At 43.7% G+C, this 23,364-nt stretch overlaps 1 protein-coding gene across 4 annotated transcripts in view; it reads left to right on the forward strand.

Moving 5' to 3' along the window:
- The first annotated feature begins 13,885 nt into the window (after positions 1–13,885).
- Positions 13,886–23,364, forward strand: part of DCLK2 (doublecortin like kinase 2) — a 142,623-nt gene continuing 133,144 nt past the window's right edge. Inside the window, exon 1 of one of the 4 annotated variants that reach the window (XM_050946358.1) lies at positions 13,886–14,325. In XM_050946358.1, coding sequence (XP_050802315.1) covers positions 13,905–14,325 — 421 coding nt within the window. In that variant the 5' untranslated portion in view covers positions 13,886–13,904. The remainder of the gene's footprint in view (positions 14,326–23,364) is intronic. The other 3 variants (XM_050946359.1, XM_050946360.1, XM_050946361.1) reach the window with 3 other exon arrangements.

Consider the following 23,364-nt stretch of genomic DNA (forward strand, 5'->3'; position numbering starts at 1 on the left):
GCAGTTAATGCCTTGCCTGGAGGGCCTGAGAGCCTGCATAGTAGCCGAGAGGCCTTAAGCTTGTCATGATATTAAGTAACTGCCAGGAAATACCTGATTCAATGGCGATTATTGCCATTGTTTTGTCCCCAGAAACCTTTATAAGCTTATTATTGAGCTTTGATCATGCTACCTAAAAGACATTGCCATGGAGGTGTCTGTTTAATAATATCTGCTATGGTAACAATCAGAAAGCAGCATTCTGCTTTAGGTGCTCTGTTTATAATTATATTAAAATTGTTGTCAAACAGTGAACAAAAGGAACATTGCTATTTACTATTGGTATGGCAAAATACTTGTACAGGCTGCTTTGGAAAAAAATTAGGTAAGATCTCTTCCCTGGGGAGTTTACAGGCATCCTCAGACAAAATCAGAAACCTGTATATGGGACAGCAGTGCAAAAGCAACAAGACATGGATGTATAATTAGTGGGATGATCAATCTTATCTTTCTGATGTATCGAATTTATATATTATGACTTGGTTTTGGTACCATGTGCCCTTTAATAGGAAGAAGTCCTCCTGTGCTTGTAAAAAAAATTACAAAAAAGTCTGTATTAAAGTATTTTACACTCAGAAAGGAAGAGTTGATGGGAATCTGAAGAAATCAACCACGTAACTAAGTTAAACTACATGTTCAAATAGTACACACTGAATGTACAGTGTACATTCAAACGTACACACTGAATGTACACAACACTACCTAATATATATGACATGTGATTTAATACAGCAGTTATAACAACTACAGACTTTACAGCATTTTCTTCAGCAGGTCAGATTGCAACTTTACCTATTCTTAACTAAAACTTTGCAAAATTTTACCTGCCAGAGTGAGTAACGTTCCTTGACAGGAGAGTAAAAACTGATTTGTTTCTTTGTCATTAATCCTTATAGAAAAAGGCAAATGAATAGACTGTCTAAACTATTAAATTTTCAAAACAATTTCCCAACATTGTTTAATAACAGTTTTGTGAGCACCAACTCTGTGGTGGTTGTACATAAATTACGTACAGAAGGATCCTGCAGACAGCCCTTTAAGAGTTCAGGGACGGCTGTGCCTCCATGCTTTATAGATGTACCTAAGTTGCAGAAATTAATAATTTAAGTCTTTTGAAAGCTGTGAATTTTTATAGTGGTTCAGCAGAGATATTTAATACAGATGATTCTCTAATTGTGATACACTGAGGTAATTCCATGTTCAGCGAGCACAAACTCATATTTCCAGCTATGCAACAAGTGTTAACTAACATGCAACATGTAGAAAATAATGCTGGCTAACTACAGGCTAATGCTTATTTATTTACTAGCATTTTTCTGCCTGTCTATATGCACATATGCTTTTTTAAAGGCAATAGAGGGGAATATATTATATACACGAATTATAGAGAAAGTGATTTTAATGGTTGGAATAAGGGTCTTGGAGAGGAGTCAGGACTCTGGATTCTATTCTCAAGACAACAACTGACTGTGTGTTACTTGGCCAAGTCACTTAACCTCTCTGTGTCTCCTTTTACACATTTGTAAAATGACGATAAGAATATCTTTGCATAGCACCTCAGGGATGTCCTGAGGATTTGATGTATTCACATTTATAAGCATGATAGATGAAAGTAAGTAATTACAAGAAACCATTCAAATTTAGGGCATTTAGAGAATCCCAATTTAGGGCATTTAGAGAATCCCAGGGGCTCTCCCGGGAACTGCAACGGGGAAAGGAGCTGAACATGGGGCCACCGGGCAGCCTCACATCCGCAGCTCCTCTGGTGTAGCTGTACCGCCCCCTGCCCTGTCCTCCAGCAGGGATGCTGTACAGGCAGAGCAGACCCTGCATGGAAGGGCTAGGGGCAGTACAGCTGTGCTGAAGGAGTTACCAGCATGGGGCTGCCCAGCAGCCCCATGTTCTGCTCCTCCCGTGTCTTTCTGGTATGCCATACTACCAGCTATAAGTATCTTGCAGGTATGGCATACCGTACCACACTGCCCTACGTGCACTGCTGGTAAAGGGCATGCAGAGCTTATTTTAAAAAAGAAAAGTAGTGGAGAATGCTCTACAATCAGAATTCTGACCATGTAAGCTTCAGAGATTTAGAGCAGGTCCTGCATGGGGGCAAATCCTATTGCCCAGAAGAACTTAGGATCAACTGTGCAAGGACCTCATCAAGTTGCCCACACCCTCCACTCCTTCTACAGATTTTAACCACCAGAGAGGGCAATCCAGCTCCACATTTATCAGTTCCCTTTGCTTGCGGTGCTTTCCTTTTACCAGACATTGCTAGATTTTCTCTCTTCAGGGCAGAGTAGAGTTCACCTACATCCTCCTACGTCTTTCTTTGACATAGAGTACATCAAAGGTAGACCATATGAAACTTGGCAGTACATCCTCTTTTACACATTTACCTACCAGCAACAGTCTCTCTTGGTAACAAATCACTGACAGTTTTATTGCTATTTCAAAATATTAGTAAAGGAACAAACAACATATGCATGAAAATATGGGGAAACCAATTAAAAAAAAAAGAACTGTTGAAACATGAAGATATAGGCACATTCTTGACCCTTACCAAAATCCCTTCAACTTCCTGATATGTCAAAATAAATGGTTGGGTTCTGAGGACCCAGACATTTCAGAAATTACCTCTGCTGCAGAGTGGATCACTGGGCAGAGAAGGGAGTCTCCCAAAGAAGTGCAGTTGGAAGTTGTCAAGGTTCCTTCCCCACTCTGAACTTTAGGGTACAGATGTGAGGACTTGCATGGACACTTCTAAGCTTAATTACTAGCTTAGATCTGGTATCACTGCCACTCCCCCCCCCCCAAGGATCCCCTTTTTCCCTGTGTAGTCTTGAGGGACTTCACCAATTCCCTGGTGAACACAGATCCAAACCCCTTGAATCTTAAAACAAGGAGAAATTAACCATCCCTCTTCCTTTTACCCCCATCAATCCCTGGTGAGTCCAGATCCAATCCCTTTGGATCTAAAAAACAAGGAAAAATCAATCAGGTATTAAGAAAAAAGGCTTTTAATAATTAAAGAAAAGAAAGGTAAAAGAAAAGCCTCTGGGAGAGATTAGCATACCAGCTACTCTCAGACAACAGATTCAAAACACAGAGGATGTTCGCCTGGGCACAAATTTAGTTACACCAAAAAAAAAAAAAATACTCAAATACCCAATTTGATTCTACCTCAATTTGCATAAGACAGGCTACAAATAAATAAACAAGCCTATTTATTCCTTTCTAAAACTTACTACTCTGATCAGAGGCTGGTTCCTTGATCTTTTTCACTCTGGCTGAAACTGAAACTCTTGAACAAAGGAAAAAAACTTCCCTTCTTCCTTTTGAAACGTCTTGTTCCCCCATTGGTTCCTCTGGTCAGAAGTTAGTTAGGCTAGGTGAACTTTTTAACCCTTTACAGGTAAAAGAGGCATTAACCCTTAACCATCTGTTTATGACAGAAGTACTTCTACACTCCTTTGGGCATCTCTGCCAGTCAGCAGTTTAATTTCCATTTGCAGAAGCTGCATCAGGGTTGTGCTGAATCAGACTGAGTGTCCTAATCACACATCCCTCCAACCAACATTGATGAGCATTTGTTTTATTTCATCTAGAGTTGGTGCAAACAGTTCACAGGCATGCCTTTTGGCTTGGATATAACAATGTTACAACAATTGCCAATGGACCACACTGTAGAAAACATTGTACCTAAAGAATCAGTGCATCATTTATTTCTATATGTAAATATTTATTACAGTGTGTAACAGGGCAGGACTCACCCCTGCAGCCCTTCCTGCTAGTCTATAGGAATTAGCTCTGATTCCAGCTCCGCAATGCCCTCTGCAGGCCAGTGTCCTACTTGCCGCTGAGCCCAAGTCCCTCCAGAAACCTGGTACCCCTTTCAGGACAGGGTGCTGTCCCCTGGCAGTACCCCCCCATATCTATCCCCCCCTCACCTCAGTGGCTACTGCCAGTCACCATCTAGCCCCTGCTCACTGGGGCAGACTGTAATCTGTAAAGGCCACTCATCATTGGCAAGGGTTTTTTTGGACCTGTTGCTTCTGCCTGCCCTTGGGCTACCCTCTGCAAGCCTAGTACCTTCTTTGGCCTTTAACAAGGCCTGCAGCCTAGGGGATTTCTAGGTTGGAGCAGCCCAGTTCCTCTGGCCTTCCCCCAGTCCTGCTCCAGTCTTGGTTTCTGCTCAGCTTCCAAGCAGCCAGACCCTTCCCTCTCTACCACTAGAGAGAGACTCTGTGTGCTCCTGGCCCACTGCCCTCTTATAAGGGCCAGCTGGGAGCTGACTGGGGCATGACCACATCTGTGGCTGGTTCCCCAATCAGCTGAGGCTTTCTTCCTTGCCACAGCCCTCTCCCCAGGCTATTTTAACCCTTTTAAGGCAGGAGCTGGTAACCACCCTGCTATACAGTGTAAGAAATTAGTAAATTTTAGTGTACTTAGCTGTAAATACCTTTCAAAATACTAACAGTTATGTATTATATTTATAAAGTAGTAAGAGGGCAAATTATCTGCTAGTATGAAAGGGTGAATTTGCATTGAAGTCAATGTAACTGCATTCATTACAAGAGCAGAGAATTTAATGCATGGTGTTTGAAATATACTAGGCAAAGTCAACAGAGTATTTTCATACACACACACACAAAATCTGGGCAATTTTGAACTGGGTCCTAAAGTGCATGGGGACTAGAGCTAGCTGAGTTTTTAAGGATAAGAGTAATGTGGGTGTGCTTCTTTGCACATATGAGAAGGTGGGTAACATTGTACCTAGATACTACCGATGACCATATTTAAAAATGCAACAGATAAATTAGAAAAATATTGCATATTCTGTAATCTGGACATCTTGGATTTGGGGAGGTAAGAGATATGTTATTGTCAAAGCTAGAGGAGAGGATTTCAGCCTATGAAGAATCAAGGCAATGACATCAGAATTTGCCTCTTCTGCAGTGTGGACCACTGGACAAATGCACCACAGAATCAGTGATATTCTGAGATACATTGATGAATTTTCATCCTTTGGACAGATGACTTAAACTCCCTCATAGATTTCCACCACAATTTCAACAACCACCACCCGTCTATTAAACTACAATTTCCTGGACACCATGATCAGCCTCAACAATGGAACTCAATAGACAACTATATACAAGAAACCCATAGATCACCAGACTACCTTCATAGATCCATTAACCACCCCACACACACTAAGAAATCTGTTATCTACCACCGGGCACTCAGATACTACAGAATATGCTCAGAGGAGAAAGTCCAGATATACACCTGAACACACTCAAAAGTACCTTCACCAAACAAGACTCCACCAGAAAAGTAGATCAGATCATGGAATGAGCCACCCAAATACCCTGAGATAACCCACCTCAGTACAGAAATAAAACCATCTTCTGACTGCATGCCCATTGTTGTCACTTATCACTCAATATTGGAACCCGTACAGGGAAAATCACCAAATAACTATAACCCATATTAATGGGGACCCCTTAAAGAAGTCTTTGCTGTATCCCCTCTTCCAGCTTTCAACCTCTCCAAGCTCAACAACAGAAGCAAGCTCCCCACAGATCAGGACACACCAACTCAAAGCAGCACCAGACCTGCCAGAAAAACAGATGCAAAACTTGAAGACATATCTCCACTGCTACAAGGATCAACAACCAGGGGCAGCTCCAGGCCCCAGCATGCCAAGGTGGTATTCTCTTCGATTCTTCCTGTTGAAGGTAGGGGTCCGGGCAGAGATAGATGCATCGTGGAGGTGAATGCCTGGCTGCGAAGATGGTGTCACCAGGAGGGCTTTGGCTTCCTCGACCACGGAATGCTATTTGAGGAAGGACTGCTAGGAACAGATGGCGTTCACCTTTTGAAGAGGGGAAAGGCCTTATTTGCGCACAGACTGGCTAACCTAGTAAGGAGGGCTTTAAACTAGGTTCGACGGGGACAGGTGAGCAAAGCCCACAGGTAAGTGGGGAACAAGACCTGGGAGATGGGTTGGAAACAGGAGGGAGCACGGGCTATAATGGCAGAGAGGAAGGAGGGTCAGAGAAAAGCTGGGAGGCAAGATCAAATCAGTATCTTAGATGCCTATATACAAATGCAAGAAGTATGGGTAATAAGCAGGAAGAACTGGAAGTGCTAATAAATAAATACAATTATGACATTATTGGCATTACTGAAACTTGATGGGATAATACACACGACTGGAATGTTGGTGTGTATGGGTATAGTTTGCTCAGGAAGGATAGACAGGCGAAAAAGGGAGGAGGTGTTGCCTTATATATTAAAAATGTACACACTTGGACTGAGGTGGAGATGGACATAGGAGATGGAAGTGTGGAGAGTCTCTGGGTTAGGCTAAAAGGGGTAAAAAACACAGGTGATGTCGTGCTGGGAGTCTACTACAGGCCACTTAATCAGGCGGAAGAGGTGGATGAGGCTTTTTTCAAACAACTAACAAAATCATCCAAAGCCCAAGATTTGGTGGTGATGGGGGACTTCAACTATCCATATATATGTTGGGAAAATAACACCGCGGGGCACAGACTATCCAATAAGTTCTTGGACTGCACTGCAGACAACTTTTTATTTCAGAAAGTTGAAAAAGCTACTGGGGGGAAGCTGTTCTAGACTTGATTTTAACAAATAGGGAGGAACTTGTTGAGAATTTGAAAGTAGAAGGAAGTTTGGGTGAAAGTGATCATGAAATCATAGATTTTGCAATTCTAAGGAAGGGTAGAAGGGAGTACAGCAGAATAGAGACAATGGATTTCAGGAAGGCGGATTTTGGTAAGCTCAGAGAGCTGATAGGCAAGGTCCCATGGGAATTAAGACTGAGGGGAAAAACAACTGAGGAAAGTTGGCAGTTTTTTCAAAGGGACGCTATTAAGGGCCCAAAAGCAAGTTATTCCGATGGTTAGGAAAGATAGAAAATGTGGCAAAAGACCACCTTGGCTTACCCTTGAGATCTTGCGTGACCTACAAAATAAAAAGGCGTCATATAAAAAATGGAAACTAGCTCAGATCACGAAGGATGAATATAGGCAAATAACACAGGAATGCAGAGGCAAGATTAGAAAAGCAAAGGCACAAAATGAACTCAAACTAGCTATGGGAATAAAGGGAAACAAGAAGACTTTTTATCAATACATTAGAAGCAAGAGGAAGACTAAGGACAGGGTAGGCCCACTGCTCAATGAGGAGGGGGAAACAGTAACGGGAGACTTGGAAATGGCAGAGATGCTTAATGACTTCTTTGTTTCAGTCTTCACTGAGAAGTCTGAAGGAATGTCTAGTATAGTGAATGCTTACGGGAAGAGGGTAGGTTTAGAAGAGAAAATAAGGAAAGAGCAAGTAAAAAATCACTTAGAAAAGTTAGATGCCTGCAAGTCACCAGGGCCTGATGAAATGCATCCTAGAATACTCAAGGAGTTAATAGAAGAGGTATCTGAACCTCTAGCTATTATCTTTGGGAAATCATGGGAGACGGGGGAGATTCCAGAAGACTGGAAGGGGGCAAATATAGTGCCCATCTATAAAAAGGGAAATAAAAACAACCCAGGAAACCACAGACCAGTTAGTTTAACTTCTGTGCCAGGGAAGATAATGGAGCAGGTAATCAAAGAAATCATCTGCAAACACTTGCAAGGTGGTAAGGTGATAGGGAATAGCCAGCATGGATTTGTAAAGAACAAATCGTGTCAAACTAATCTGATAGCGTTCTTTGATAGGATAACGAGCCTTGTGGATAAGGGAGAAGCGGTGGATGTGATATACCTAGACTTTAGTAAGGCATTTGATACAGTCTCGCATGATATTCTTATAGATAAACTAGGAAAGTACAATTTAGATGGGGCTACTATAAGGTGGGTGCATAACTGGCTGGATAACCGTACTCAGAGAGTAGTTGTTAATGGCTCCCAATCCTGCTGGAAAGGTATAACAAGTGGGGTTCCGCAGGGGTCTGTTTTGGGACCGGTTCTGTTCAATATCTTCATCAACGATTTAGATGTTGGCATAGAAAGTACGCTTATTAAGTTTGCGGACGATACCAAACTGGGAGGGATTGCAACTGCTTTGGAGGACAGGGTCAAAATTCAAAATGATCTGGACAAATTGGAGAAATGGTCTGAGGTAAACAGGATGAAGTTCAATAAAGATAAATGCAAAGTGCTCCACTTAGGAAGGAACAATCAGTTTCACACATACAGAATGGGAAGAGACTGTCTAGGAAGGAGTATGGCAGAAAGAGATCTAGGGGTCATAGTAGACCACAAGCTTAATATGAGTCAACAGTGTGATACTGTTGCAAAAAAAGCAAACGTGATTCTGGGATGCATTAACAGGTGTGTTGTAAACAAGACATGAGAAGTCATTCTTCCGCTTTACTCTGCGCTGGTTAGGCCTCAACTGGAGTATTGTGTCCAGTTCTGGGCACCGCATTTCAAGAAAGATGTGGAGAAATTGGAGAGGGTCCAGAGAAGAGCAACAAGAATGATTAAAGGTCTTGAGAACATGACCTATGAAGGAAGGCTGAAGGAATTGGGTTTGTTTAGTTTGGAAAAGAGAAGACTGAGAGGGGACATGATAGCAGTTTTCAGGTATCTAAAAGGGTGTCATCAGGAGGAGAGAGAAAACTTGTTCACCTTAGCCTCCAATGATAGAACAAGAAGCAATGGGCTTAAACTGCAGCAAGGGAGATTTAGGTTGGACATTAGGAAAAAGTTCCTAACTGTCAGGGTAGTTAAACACTGGAATAGATTGCCTAGGGAAGTTGTGGAATCTCCATCTCTGGAGATATTTAAGAGTAGGTTAGATAAATGTCTATTAGGGATGGTCTAGACAGTATTTGGTCCTGCCATGAGGGCCGGGGACTGGACTCGATGACCTCTCGAGGTCCCTTCCAGTCCTAGAGTCTATGAGTCTATGCTTGGGGTGGCATGCCGCGGGAGGTGCTCTGCCGGCCGCCGGGAGGGCGGCAGGCAGGCAGCCTTCGGCGGTATGCCTGCGGAGGGTCCACTGGTCCCGTGGCTTTGGTGGAGCCGCAGGACCAACGGACCCTCCACCGGCATGCCTGCGGGAGGTCCAACGGAGCCGCAGGACTGGCGAATGGCAGAGCGCTCCCCACGGCATGCTGCCATGCTTGGGGCAGCGAAATGTCTAGAGCCGCCCCTGTCAACACCCCCCTCCCACACACAATATTCCTTTCATTCGTAAGTACTACACGTGCCTAACACAACATGTGATGTACCTCATCCAGTGCCCTAAAAGCCCCAGTAACAACTATATGGATGAAACCAGACACTCTTGAATGAACTCACATAGGAAAATGATAAAAGACAAAAACACCATATCAACTATGGATGAAAACTTTTCACAAAGGGATCACTCTGTATCTGACCTATCAGTTCACATCCTCAAACGAAACCTATGCAACACTTTCAAAAGATGATCTTGGGAGCTTAAATTCATAACTTTGTTAGACACTAAAAATCATGGTCTGAATAGAGACACTGGATTTATGGCTTATTACAACAATCTATAATTCACTAACAACCCCCACCGTCAGCTACCTTCCTCCCTCTCATCCCCCCCCCAAACACTTCCTTTTCCTCCTGTGATTGGAGGGGTATTAACAGGCCACTGCAGCTTGAATGGTCCCTTGAAATCTGTGTTAACTACTTATGCTAAACAATGTGTACCACCTTGTATTTAGCTGTGACACTCTGCGTACATTTCCCAGACCTGAAGAAAAGTTCTCTGTAAGTTCAAAAGCTTGTCTCTCTCACCAACAGAAGCGGGTCCAATAAAAAATATTACCTCACCCACTTTGTCTCTCTAATATTCTGGGACCAACACAGCTACAACAACACAGCATATATAGAAATTTTAGGTGAGTCATACAGAAGTATTAAGTTAAAAAACAATAACTTGCAGAGAAATATACTTCCTGACATATTTCTTAAGGTAATAACAGAAGAAAAGAATATATGTTTCTCTAAGATATTAACTTAGCTATCAGTTTAGACTTTATTACACATGATAATGGAAGAGTGAAGTCACTGAGAACTAAGCACTCCTGGGTTTGCTTGAAAAATTAAAGGACTGAAAGAAATTCCCTTTAATATTTTATCTTCACTAAATTTTATTTAAACTGGACCATAATGCATCCTACACATGTTAAATAAGTAAGTTAAATATAGATAAAAGCATCCCAGTCATATCTCTAATGCCATAGAGTTCAGTCAAAGATAGCAGTATGAATAACCACCAAAATGATAAAAGATACATAAAGTGAAGGTCTTATCTCAACAAGGACATAAGAAAGATTTTCATAATATACTTCACTTTATTTATAATTGCATTAGAATGTCCGTGTATTCTTAGGAGACTCTCGTATTGTTTAAATGCAAGTATTCAATAACAAAGAACATCTGATTTTTGAAAGATCAAAGTGAATGTTTCAGTTGCGAGCCTTACCAAAAAAGTAATATTAATGGAATAGTTTTGAGTATAGTGCTGTACATACGTGAAAATGCTACTTTAACAAAGACAGCTAAGAGGTGCAAGAGAATACAGAAATAAAAGAAACAGATTAACTGGTTTTGGATGACGTTCTAACAACTTTAAAATTCAGGAAACCTTAAAGCTGCCATAAATTGATCAAAATATGCTTTAAAAGTAACAATTTGACAAATGCAACACCTGGGGCATGATTTACTAAGTACCAAGCAACATTAAAAACACCTGCTTCTCTTCAAAATGTCTAATGTAAACAAGAAATGTTTTTATTCATTTGACTGTCTCAGTATGCGCAGCAATAGGCTGTTCTCATTTGTTGAATATCCTTCTTATCCATAAAAATATGGAATAAATTCAACACTCAACTTAAATTAGAAAATACTATTTACTGATTTGTAATTAATAAGCAGAGCAGATTCCCACACATATTTAGAGACCAGGGCAGGACTGGGTTGGATTGAGGCAATCTGCAGCCCTAAACACACCTGACAAGTCCTATCATTACTATATTCCTGTAACTCCACCCCATACTTGGAATAGTGGCAATGGGGGAGACCCTCAGCTCCTAGAGCCAGTAGCAGCAGTGGAGGGGGACACTTTTCTCTCTCCAGGAGTGGCACAGGGATCCTCTCTCCCTCCCAACAGGCAGCAGCAGGGCTCCGTAGTATTTGCCTCAGAAGTTAGAGTATATCTATTTGTGTGGTGGTGGGTTGAGTCCTCTGCACTGTTCTTCTCTGTCATATCATGAGTTCTCTGGTGGAGCTTTCCTGAGAGGTGGGATTTGGGGTTCTAATACCCCATTGAGATACATGGAGGAATTAACAAATCTTAAAGCTACTGTTTCAGACTGCACACTTTTAAGAAATATGTTGCTTTTTCAAGGTTGTTTTTTGACAACCGTAAGTATTAGAAACTCTTTTTAAAATGAAATCTTAGCTTGTTATGTAGTCACATGACTCCAGGAACTGGGGCTCTAGGTACTGGTTTATAACATAAATACAGACCTGATACTAAAATTAGTAACCTAGGTAAGGAAATGTTTAAAAAATATTAATATTTTATCCCCTCCTCAATGACAATATTTATTTCAAAACAGTAAAGAAACCAAGTAACCTGAAGCTAACTGGGCTGGTGACCTAAAACACAAATGCCAAATTTTAAGCTCAATTACACTAGTAAAAATCCCCAGAATAATTCCTTTGAGGTCAATGTTGTCACAATATTGTAACTAAAAGGAGAACTCAGACATAAATATTTAAGACAAATAAGTTCTGAGCAACAATATACTTTTTATCTAGATAGCTTGATTCTGATTTCACTTATACCACAGAAATACCATTAACTTACATAGATGTGAGAGCAGAATCTGGCCTCGTGTCCTTGTGACTTGAGAGGATGTTTTACCACAAGAAGGTAATGTATTTTCAACTATGTAATTTAATTTTCCTCCCGGACATACACTAGGTGCATCAGCAAAACAAAGGAACACAGCAAGTGGGAGTGTGATGAGATCCTCAGTTCTGTCCTTGATTTTCCCTGCTTTTGCCAGGTTTGAGTGGCAGGGCTTGTCCTCACTGAAGTTAACGAGCTCTTACCTGGGAGCTGCTCTAACCTCCCTCCCATCCACACACACAACTTTAATTCCCTGTGATGGTGCTTTACACACTAGCTGGCTAACCCCTACAAAATTCACAGTCAATTTTGGTCAATTTTATGGTAATAGGATTTTTAAAATTGTAATTTTATTTCAGCTATTTAAATCTGAAATTTCAGGGCATTGTAATTGTAGGGGCACTGACCCAAAACGGAGTTGTGGTACTGCTACCCTTACTTCTGCATTGCTGCTGGCGGTGATGCTGCCTTTAGAGCTAGGCAGTTAGAGAGCAGTGGCTGCTGGCCAGCCAGCTGCTGCCAGCAGCAGCACAGAAGTAAGGATGGCATGGTATGATATTGCCACCCTTACTTCTGCACTGCTGTTGGCAGGGCACCACCTTCAGAGCTGGGCACTTGGCCAACAGCTGCTGCTCTCCACCCACCCAGCTCTGAAGGCAGCACAGAAGTAAGGTTGGCAATACTATGACCCCTTAAAATAATCTTGCAACCCACATGCAACTGCCTTTTGGGTCAGGCCCCCCTCAGTTGGAGAAACATTGTGAAATCTGTATAGTGTAAGGTAAAAACACACAAAAGACCAGAATTCATGATCCCTAAGGCGTTTTTTATGGCTGTGAATTTGGTAGGGCTCTAGGTACAAGCTACTGCCTGAGTGCAGTTTACAATGGGGTTGGTAACAGGCAGCTCTTGCTCAAAGCCAGCTGGGTTTATTAGTCCGGGAGTTGGTGTTTGTCTAGGACCCGGGAGAAGCCCTCGCCTACCTCACACGCTGCATTGCCATTAACGCGGACTGGCGGGGTTGCAGTCGCAGCTCGCTCCTCCTGTTGGAACCTCAGCGCCCGGTTATAGAAGTCGCCGGCATAGAAAGGCGTAGGGGGGAGGGAAACGAGGGGGCCGGGCTTTAGCTTTTGCACAGGGCAGTTCCGCTAACAGTCTTCCCCAGCTGCTGCTCGTACACACTGGAGCTGTGCAGGGCGGGACCGCTGACTCGGGGGCTGTCTGCTCCCGGAGGACCCTGGATTTGTGCTTCTCCTCTGCGCCTTGGTGGCGAGCGGCAGCCGCATGAGACATCCCCCTGCCTGCAATCCGCCCATGTGATCCGAGCCCCGCTGGCTCCCGGCGCGCTGTGGGGGGCAATTGGAGCTGGGCATTCCGGATTGGAAGGCGCTGGGAGCGGGCGGGAGAGAGATGCCTTCCCCACCCCCACCTCCTCCGCAGAGAATGGCATGATTGGGGACATCATGGCTAGCAGCATCCTCTTTATTGTGTGAGACTGTGTGGCCACAGCGAGGAGCTAGCAGCCCCCGCCAGCAACTCCTCAGCCTCCCGAAGTTTGTGCCCTGTGTCCTAGCTGCTGCTGCTGCGTCCGGCCGCGAGGTGCTGAGTTAGGCTTTCCTTAGGCAGGCAGCAGGGATGCGTTTGTGAGTGGGTGCATGTGTGTCTTAAAAGGGGGCAAAGATCATCACACCGCAGGTCAGTTAGTCCCAAGGGCAACGTTGGCGCTTAGGAGTGTAAATACTGAGCAGGGGAGGTACAGCTCTCTCGCCAGATCCTTCCAGGCGGGGTGGTTCGGCGTGATGCTAAATTAGGTGTGCGCTGTATCTGCACGCCCTGAGCCAGGCTTAGTGGCAGGTTTCTGGGGACTCGGCGCCGGGGGGGTCTGAGGCAAAAGCAGGGGGACTAGCTGTTGGAAGGGGGGGAGGGTGCAATAAATGGCCAACAACAGGAGCATTGAGCTGGAGCACTTTGAGGAGCGGGACAAAAGGCAGCAGCGCCCAGGGGCCCGCAGAACGGGGACCGGCTCGAGTTGCAGCAGCAGCTCCGGGCCCAAGGGGAACGGGCTTATTCCAAGCCCCGCGCACAGCGCCCACTGCAGCTTCTACCGCACGCGGACGCTGCAGGCCCTCAGCTCGGAGAAGAAAGCAAAGAAAGCCCGGTTCTACCGCAATGGGGACAGGTACTTCAAGGGCTTGGTGTTTGCCGTTTCCAGCGACCGCTTTCGCTCCTTCGATGCTCTCCTGATCGAGCTCACCAGGTCGCTGTCGGACAATGTGAACCTGCCCCAGGGGGTCCGCACCATCTACACCATTGATGGCAGCAGGAAACTCACCAGCTTGGAGGAGCTAGTGGAAGGTAAGAGAGACACTTGCAGCTGCTGAGGAGTAAAATCTAGGCTGCACAGGAGGGTTGGCTCTTGAGAGGGGCATTGCTCAGGCTGGTCTGACCTGTTATTTTACCTCGTATTCCTGTAAGGTACCTTCTCTTGTTATTCCCCCAGTATGCTGTGCCTTCCCAGTCCCACCCTATCTACACAAGACATTCACCTTATCATGTTGTGTTTTCTCTGTCTAAATACACAAGGCACCTTAGCAAGAGAGTAGTTACTTAAGGCTGAATTCTGTAACTCGGTTGGCTTCAATCCAGAGTTAATCTGGATTTACACTGGTGTGGAATTTGGCTCCCTTGCATCTGTAGAGGTTTTTTTAAAAAACAAACCAACAAAAAAAACTAATGAATCTTTGGGAGGTAGGTAAGTATTAACTTTCTTTTAGAAGCACAAAGAGGACATAGGTGCAGAGAAGCTGCCCAGAAGCACAGGCCTAGTCAGTAAAAGAGCTGCATTTTTTGTTCTGTGCCTATTCCCCTACCTACACCATTCTGCTTCCTACCTATCCCCAGCCCCCTCTCACTGGTGTTTCCCTGTGGCTTACCCAGAGGTACCCTATGGTAGTGTTTATTTGATCTGATGTGATTAACTAATTGGCTGACATTTTGTTTCAACTATAGGATTAGTAATACATTTTCAGGATGTACATTTCCAGATATTTTTATTTGTTTGAGAAGGGAAATGTTATAATTTAACTCCCATAACATTGTTTTATATTAATATTACTGTTTCACCCATGGTAATTCAGACTTCTTCAGAACAAGAGAAAGCCCTTGCATTGTAAAATACTCTGAAAACAGTCATCCTGTAGGAGCCTTGATACTTATATTTTGGCATGTAATGGACCAAACTGGAGGCTGTGAACCGGGCTTCACTTTTTCAGAAATGACTTAGACTCATAGACTCTAGGACTGGAAGGGACCTCGAGAGGTCATCGAGTCCAGTCCCCTGCCCTCATGGCAGGACCAAATACTGTCTAGACCATCCCTGATAGACATTTATCTAACCTACTCTTAAATATCTCCAGAGATGGAGATTCCACAACTTCCCTAGGCAATCTATTCCAGTGTTTAACTACCCTGACAGTTAGGAACTTTTTCCTAATATCCAACCTAAATCTCCCTTGCTGCAGTTTAAGCCCATTGCTTCTTGTTCTATCATTGGAGGCTAAGGTGAACAAGTTTTCTCCCTTCTCCTGATGACACCCTTTTAGGATCCTAATGACGTTCGGTGACACTTAGGATCTGATGGGCCAAACTATTAAAGGTGTTTTGAAGATGGAGCTTGGCATCTAGTGGAATATTGAAAAGTGCCTAATTCCTATTAAAATTTATGGGATCCAGGTGCTGAGGCACTTTTGAAAATCTCAGTAGGCAGCTGTCTGCATTCTAGGTGCTGAAATACATATATGGGCAGTTGCTCTTATTGAAGAAGACTCCTTCTCTGATTTGTAAGGCAATGGTACTTGCCTGAAGCAGGGATAGGAGAATCTTGTGGAGTTCTTGCAGACTAATCCTGGTTTTTGCAAACCTTGTCTGTAACGTAACACCCATAATCCTCCTCCAATCTCCTTTTTTTAAAAAGGGACGATTCAATTAAAAATTCGACTTAAAAGATACCTGTGCTGCATGTTTGGGTATGCAGTAGGTAGGCTGGTATAAGTGGGTGCTCTGTGTATGATGTATAGATAGTTTCCATCAACATTTTCATTAGTTGCTTGCTCTCTACTTATTTTTTCCATTTTTTTAAATTGGACTTTATTCCCCCTGTGGTCTCTTTTCCATGGTCTTGCCTAAGCAGAATTTTCAGTATCATTTGAGTCACTCTTTCCAACACCAGGAGTGAAATCCTCACCCTGTTTAAGTCAATGAGACCAGAATGTCACCTCAGATGTTTAAGTGAATATGAAATTAGACAAAAGAAGTTTGCCTATCTCTAGTCTAAAAATGGATGCCTTGTAAAAGTGATCTTTTAAGTTGGAGTGGGAAAAGCCGGAAGCCACATCCTGGCCCTTCAGACACTTTAATCTGGCCCTTGAGCTCCTGCCACGGAGCAGGGTCCAGGGCTTGCCCTCCTCTACACATGCCGTGGCTCCACACAGTTCCCAGAAGCAGCGGCATTTCCCCCCTTCCAGCTCCTACACGTAGAGGCAGCCAAGGGGCTCCACACGCTGCCCTCACCCCAAGTGCCACCTCCACAACTCACATGGACTGAGAACTGTGGCCAATGGGAGATGCAAAGGCGGCACCTGTGAATGGGGCAGTGTGCAGAGCCACCTGGCCACACTTCCATGTAGGAGCCGGAGTGGGGGATATGCTGCTGCTTCTGGGAGCTGCTTGAGATAAGTGCCTCCCAGAGCCTGTACCCCTGACCCCATCCTGCACCTCAACCACCTGCCCTAGCCCAGATCCCATTTCTACCCTTTGAGCCCCTCAGTCCCAACCCAGAGAACCCTCCTGCACCCCCAACCCTTCGTCCTCAGCTCCAGCCCCATCCCAGAGCCCACACCCTCATCTGGAGCCCTCACCCTAACCCTCTGCGCCACTCCGGAGCCCCCTCCCACACTCTGAACTCCTACCTTCTGGCCCCACCCCAGAACCCTCACTCCATCCCACACCCAAACCCTCAATTTTATGAGCATTCATGTTCCGCCATACAATTTTCATACCCAGATGTGGCTCTTGGGCCAAAAAGTTTGCCCACCCCTGTTTTAAATAATAGTTAGATAAATTTAATGCCAAAAAAAATTTGCTTATTAAAGTGGTTTCATGAAGGAGGGATTGCCTGTTTTAGGTGGCTTTTAGTACAGTTATTGTTAAAACTGATTGATTCCTATCAGGGTCATTATAAACTTTCATCCATAGTATCTTTTTGTTTTTTTTTCATGTACTGGTTAGAATCATCAGGACAAATTCTGCTTCCATACCTCTGCAGTCTTATTAATTTAGGTGGGGTTTTAAGGGTGCAGTTGAGGCCAGTATTTGTCCCTTTTTTGTTATATGCTCATTGAGTGTGCCTTTTTGTTTTATTCATCAGATGCACAGCAACAGCAATAATACCGCTATTGAAAAATCACTTTCATGGTTCTCTAAGTAAAATAAAAGGGGAAAAAAGATTCCGAATAATTTGCTCATTTATCTATGATCAACACGGCTTACAGGAATATTCAAAAAGTCCTTCAGCATCATGATTGGATTAGCATATGCTCCAATTAGCACACCAAATTTCACCAACATTAGTTTCTGTTATAAAGCTGTTTACCATGCATATAGAGAAGAGAAAACCCTGAGGCAGGAAGCATGGCGGGGCAGGGAAAAGAGTACAGAAAATGGCTCTACCATCTATAAGAGCCCATAGAAACCCTCCTTTGCAGTCAGGACTCCATCAGTTTGGTGGAGAAAGACTTGTTCTTTACTTGCCCTTCCCTTCTGACCAAGCATACTTGAATGGAAATCCACAGTGGAATTAATCCTTCTAAAAGGACATTGGCAGTAGACTTGAATTGTCTCTGCACCATTAGTAGAGTTGCATATGTTGTAAATACAGTGGAAGGCTCTTGTGTATGGTAACTGATGGCCAGGTAGCAGAGCCAATGTAGCCACCTACCTCAGTCCTTCATGTCTCTGCTGGCAGGACAAGCTGTCTGTACATCCTGGCCATTTCTGCTGCTGATACTTGGAGCCACATTAGTTCTGATTTGTTGGCTGCAGCAGCAACTGTATCAGGTGAGCCTAAAGAGAGCCCCGAGCCTCTGTGAGCAAGCCAGTAGTCACTTTGTTAAGCTTGTCTCAGCTCAGAGTCACTCTTTACAGCTCTAGATAGATCCAGTGCAGATGAGCACTTTAAGGCAAATTTGCTTTTTGTCAGTTTGGCATATAAGAACTGGCTGATCAAACTCTGTGTCATGATATTCTATATCAGCTAAATTGAGATGCTGCATGCTTTGTTGTGGGCTTGGGCACATACAGTAAGAAATTTTATTGACATTTAAAAAAAAAATCAGGCACTACTGTTCTTGTTGTTTGTTTAATGTATATAGTGTGCCTATAACTTATCTATAGCCACAAACAAATTCAACAGCACACATCACAACAATAAATGTAACCTAACAACTGCCACTTAAAAATTTCACATCCTTCAGCAAGTCTGGTTAAACATGCTTCACATCATGTTCTGAAGGGTATGCAAACTCATAGTCTGCTGAACCAGAGATGCTGAGCACATTCCACAGAGACTGGTCTGTTCCCAGCTCCAAGAGATATAAATATCTCTGGATTGTCAATTTGACAACTCAGGTGCCTGCAGAGAACATGAGGAGAGAGGAATCTCTAAGGTTCTGATTCTGCTTATGTTGGAGTTAATGGAAGCAGGGCTGTGTCCTTTAATATACAGGGCCCAAGTGTGCTTGGCAAAATCATCAATAGGGTGAGCTGTTGGGAATAGGGAGAATAAGATTTTATTTGGGATACACCCTCTTGCTAAACCCATGTTTCTCACCTCTATAGTATATATCCTTGTTTGAGAACAGCAGGATATTGTGTGTGTAATTTCTCCTCATCCTTCTGCTGATGTGACGCACACACTTACTATATGTGTCACCAACAAAATATTCTTGGTTTGGGGTAACAGGATTCCCACGAGCATTTTTATATTTCACCTTTATATAGCCATAGTGGAACAACTTTTTTTTTTCTTCCTTCCCACTCCCAATGATTAATTGATTGAGTGTGGGACATAAGATCAGTTTGCAGAAATTGCGGTATATCTGAGATGTCTAGATAGGTGTCTAGTTTTTTAATTCTTGAAATGACTTTATATTACCACTATGTTGTCTAGGCACTAGGAATGGGGTGAAAACACACTATAATTCTTCAGTGGCAGGAACTGGTGCTCATGACTCTCTCTGTTTCGTTAGCATCTCCTGTTTTACTTTTTATTTTTTACTGACCATGCAGCCTCTCATTATCACATACTTAGGTTTTTCTGGAACTAGGAAAATATTGAAGCTCCTTGGCCGTTTTAACCAGAAGATTTTTTTTTTTTTTTGGACTTCTGGAAGAACCAGGAAAAAGTGGTCTTCATCACTGATGAAACAGGCATTCTGATGTGGCAAGTGATAGGATATCTTCAGTGCTCTGCCTAGCACAAATACTCTTAATAGCATTTGCTTTCCACAGCTATAGTTAAACCTCTTGTGGTATGTCAGCACCACTGGAAACATACTCAAAGTTGTCAGGGATGCTAGGCGCATGTACAGAAGCCCTTTGGAAGGATATAGAAAGATTCTCAATAAGGCTGTCATTATCCATGGCAGGGAGCAATGTCCCAGGATATTATTTTATCTGTCCTCAGAAGATGGCTATTTCATGTTAGCAGGGAGCAGAAGAAAACAAGCATTGGTGGGAACCAATTAGTGAGTGATCCAAGTACTTACTGCTTTTGAGTATTATTGTTGCATATCACAATATCGGGTTAATCCTGTTAAAGTACTCAAGATTATAGCTGATGTATGCTTTTATCAAGTAGGTCAAGAACATCTTTCCTTGTGCCAGAACAACCAGATGCTAGCACCAGCTGGCAATCTGTATCTTCACTGCTTGCAAAAGGCACAACAATTATCTTCTTGCATTGAAGCCAAAAGCCAGGGCACCTCAGAAATCATAAAAAAGGTAAAGGGCAGGGATGATTTGGCTGGTATAACACAGGAAGGTAGATACTTTTTTTAAAAACAATGCTTCTAAAATATTTGCACATCTCAAATATATGTTAACTATATTGGTGAGCTGCAGTGTTTTCAGTTTACATAGGAAATGTTAGTGCAATAAACTGTTGTGATATGAACAAAACCACCACTGGGAATCTCCTTAGTATGAAAAAATTGTAATTTTATGGGAGTGTTTCTCAGGGTAGGTGTCTACTTCTTGTGGGTAAGCCAAATGATAGAATCAGCAAGCTTGATAACCTGTGGCCGTAATCATGCTTTTCAGAAAATTCTCATCTGTACCCCCTTACAAAGTAGAAGGTGAGAGCAGAGGCAAGCAGAGAAAGGACTAGGTGAGAATGAGTAAGTGTGGCATCCTAGCTTCTCAAAGGATCTGTATCTGAGGAGTTTAAGTAGATTGAGGACAAGAACATGATCATTTGTAAGTTGTCCAAGGACCTAAGAATCAAGAAGGAAGGAAAATGAAGTTTACTAGTGCTTTGGAAATCTGGTCTCCTTTTGGTATGAAGTAGAGAAAGGATACTCTAATGATTCTTTAAATTGGAAGGTCAGAGGGAATAGTCCTCAGTAGCACTACGAAAGAGTCAGGCAGAAAGAGTTTGAACGGGGAACTGTCTGCATCCTTATTAGAAGTAATGGATGCTGTGAGAATGAGCTGAGGCTTACAAGACAGAAACATGAAGGGCAATCAGATGCCTGCTTTGACTTATGTGCTCAAAGTAGCACACTTGTGAAAAAAAAAATGGGGACTGATGGCTCTTTCTAGTGGCTCTTTCTCTGGGGACACTCATAACTGTCACCTATTCTATTCTGTTGTGTAGTTTCTCACTGAGAAGCAGGACACTTTATCTCAGCCTCAGGAGATAATAGAAGCCCATTAACATCTAACAAACGCAAACCAAGGGCCATATCTCACCCAAGATTCTTGTTCCAAAGCTACTGTTCAGAGATTGAGTAGAATACATTTGATACCCCTCTCATATTGTCGTCTCCCAGGAGTGCACATAGGTTCTTTTAACCTAATGCTATAGTTATAATTAAGAAGCATTTTCATTCTAAGCTGACATCTTAGGTGTCTGTACATTTGCAGAAAAAACTTACCTTTTGGGATGCTTTTCATATTTGTACTCTGCTTAAAGGCAGATTATTTAAAAATTTCAGTAACTTTAGTTTAGCCACTTTTGTTACCTGAACTTAGGCCTGAATCCACAAAGGGACTTGGTGCTGCATTACTTAACTTCTAAGTGCTTGGAAAATCACTGAATCAACAACTGGGATCCACAAAGCCTGTATTAGGTGCCTAGACTCCCTGGCCTATACAGTACTTGGAGGGAGAGAGGTGTCCTAAGGGTGGGAGGCACCAAAACAAGCATAGTAGGCAGGGTAGGGCTGAAATTCATGAATCTGAGATGAGAGAGAGGGGTGGAATCCTGAGCCCCTCCCCACAGTACTAGGTGCCTAAGTCTGTCTATCTCTGATCCACAGCCAGGGAACCCTTTTCCTGTAGCATGGGAGAGGGATAGCTCAGTGGTTTGAGCATTGGCCTGCTGAATCCAGGGTTGTGAGTTCAGTCCTTGAGGGGGCCACTTAAGAATCTGAGGCAAAATCAGTACTTGGTTTGTGCTAGTGAAGGCATGGGGCTGGACTTGATGACCTTTCAGTGTCCCTTCCAGTTCTGTGAGAGAGGAGTTAGGTGCCTGCCTTGCTCTGTGCAAACTGGTTGAAGGAAGTGGCAGAGATGGTTGTTAGAACTTTTAGCTCAGTGATTAAAGCACTCACCTGGGATGTGGGAAATCTAGGTTCAATTCCTCCCTCTGCTTGACAGAGAAGATTTGAACAAGGGGTCTCCCACACTTCTCAGAAGAATGCTCTGACTACTGAGCTATGGAACATTGAGGGAGACTCAGAGTTTCTCCTCTTAAAGCTAGTTCACTTTGTAATAATAAACAGTGATTGGAGTAAGGGTCTTGGACCTCTGAAGTGGATACCGTAACCACTGAACTCTACAGAGTCATTCACTCTCTGGCCCAATGACTTTTGAAGCTATTCCACTGTGTTTAAATATTTAAATAAGAGATTGAGACCATCTCCTGCTGACATAATTACCACTGCTTGTGAGAGGTGGTTTAATTATGCCAATGGGAGAACTCTCTCCTGCTAGCATAGAGCGGCTACATGGGAGAATTTATGGTGGCACAGCTGCAGCATTACAGTTTATGCTGCTGTAAGGTCTCTAGTGTAGACATAGCCGTAGATGCCCAAGGAACTTTTTACCCTGACAATTTAGGCACTGAGTCAGTTTAGGTGCCCGCAGGATAAAGCGGCAGCTGAGCAGTTTTGTGGATCACACTGGGACTGAAGTGCTTAAATCAGGGGTTTAAACACCTAAGGCCCTTTGTGAGGGCTTGTCTACATCAGAAAGTTGCAGCGCTGGTGAGGGAGTTACAGCGCTGCAACTTAGGAGGTGTACACATCTGCAGGGCACCACCAGCGCTGCAACTCCCTGTTTGCAGCGCTGGCCGTACTCCCGTTTTGTCTCGGGTGTAGAGGATCCAGCGCTGGTGATCCAGCGCTGGTAATCAAATATAGACACTTACCAGCGCTTTTCTTGACCTCCATGGAATAAGCAGGTATCCCAGCATACCTGAGGAAGCCTCTGGTAATCAAGCTGGTCTCCTTCCCCGGTTTGCTCTCGCGTTCCCCGAACCCCGAGCAAGCAGGTCTCCTTCCCTGAGGTTTGCTGGGTGGTTCCGGGAACGCGAGAGCAAACCGGGAAAGGAGACCAGCTTCGCCGCGGTTTGCTCTCGCGTTTCCCGGAACCACCCTGCAAACCGCAGGGAAGGAGACCTGCTTGTTCGGGGAACGCGAGAGCAAACCGCGGCGAAGCTGGTCTCCTTTCCCGGGTTTGCTCTCGCGTTCCCCGAACCTCCCTTGAAGCCGCCCAACAGCGCTGCAGTGTGGCCACATCTAACACCACTTGCAGCGCTGGTTGCTGTAAGTGTGGCCACTCTGCAGCGCTGGCCCTATACAGCTGTACTAATACAGCTGTAACAACCAGCGCTGCAAAATTTTAGATGTAGACATGGCCTCAATCTGAGACTCGGTGTTCTCTCTTTGTGTGTATTCACCCACGAAAGCTTATGCTCCAACACTTCTGGTAGTCTGTAAGGTGCCACAGGACTCTTTGTCGCTTTCTACAGATCCAGACTAACACGTCTACACCTCTGATACGCTTCTCCTTGTGTTGGCATTCTGAGAACTCAAGCTCTTTTGTTTTAAAAAA

This window comes from Gopherus flavomarginatus, chromosome 3 (assembly GCF_025201925.1).
Source record: "Gopherus flavomarginatus isolate rGopFla2 chromosome 3, rGopFla2.mat.asm, whole genome shotgun sequence".
NCBI lineage: Eukaryota > Metazoa > Chordata > Testudines > Testudinidae > Gopherus > Gopherus flavomarginatus.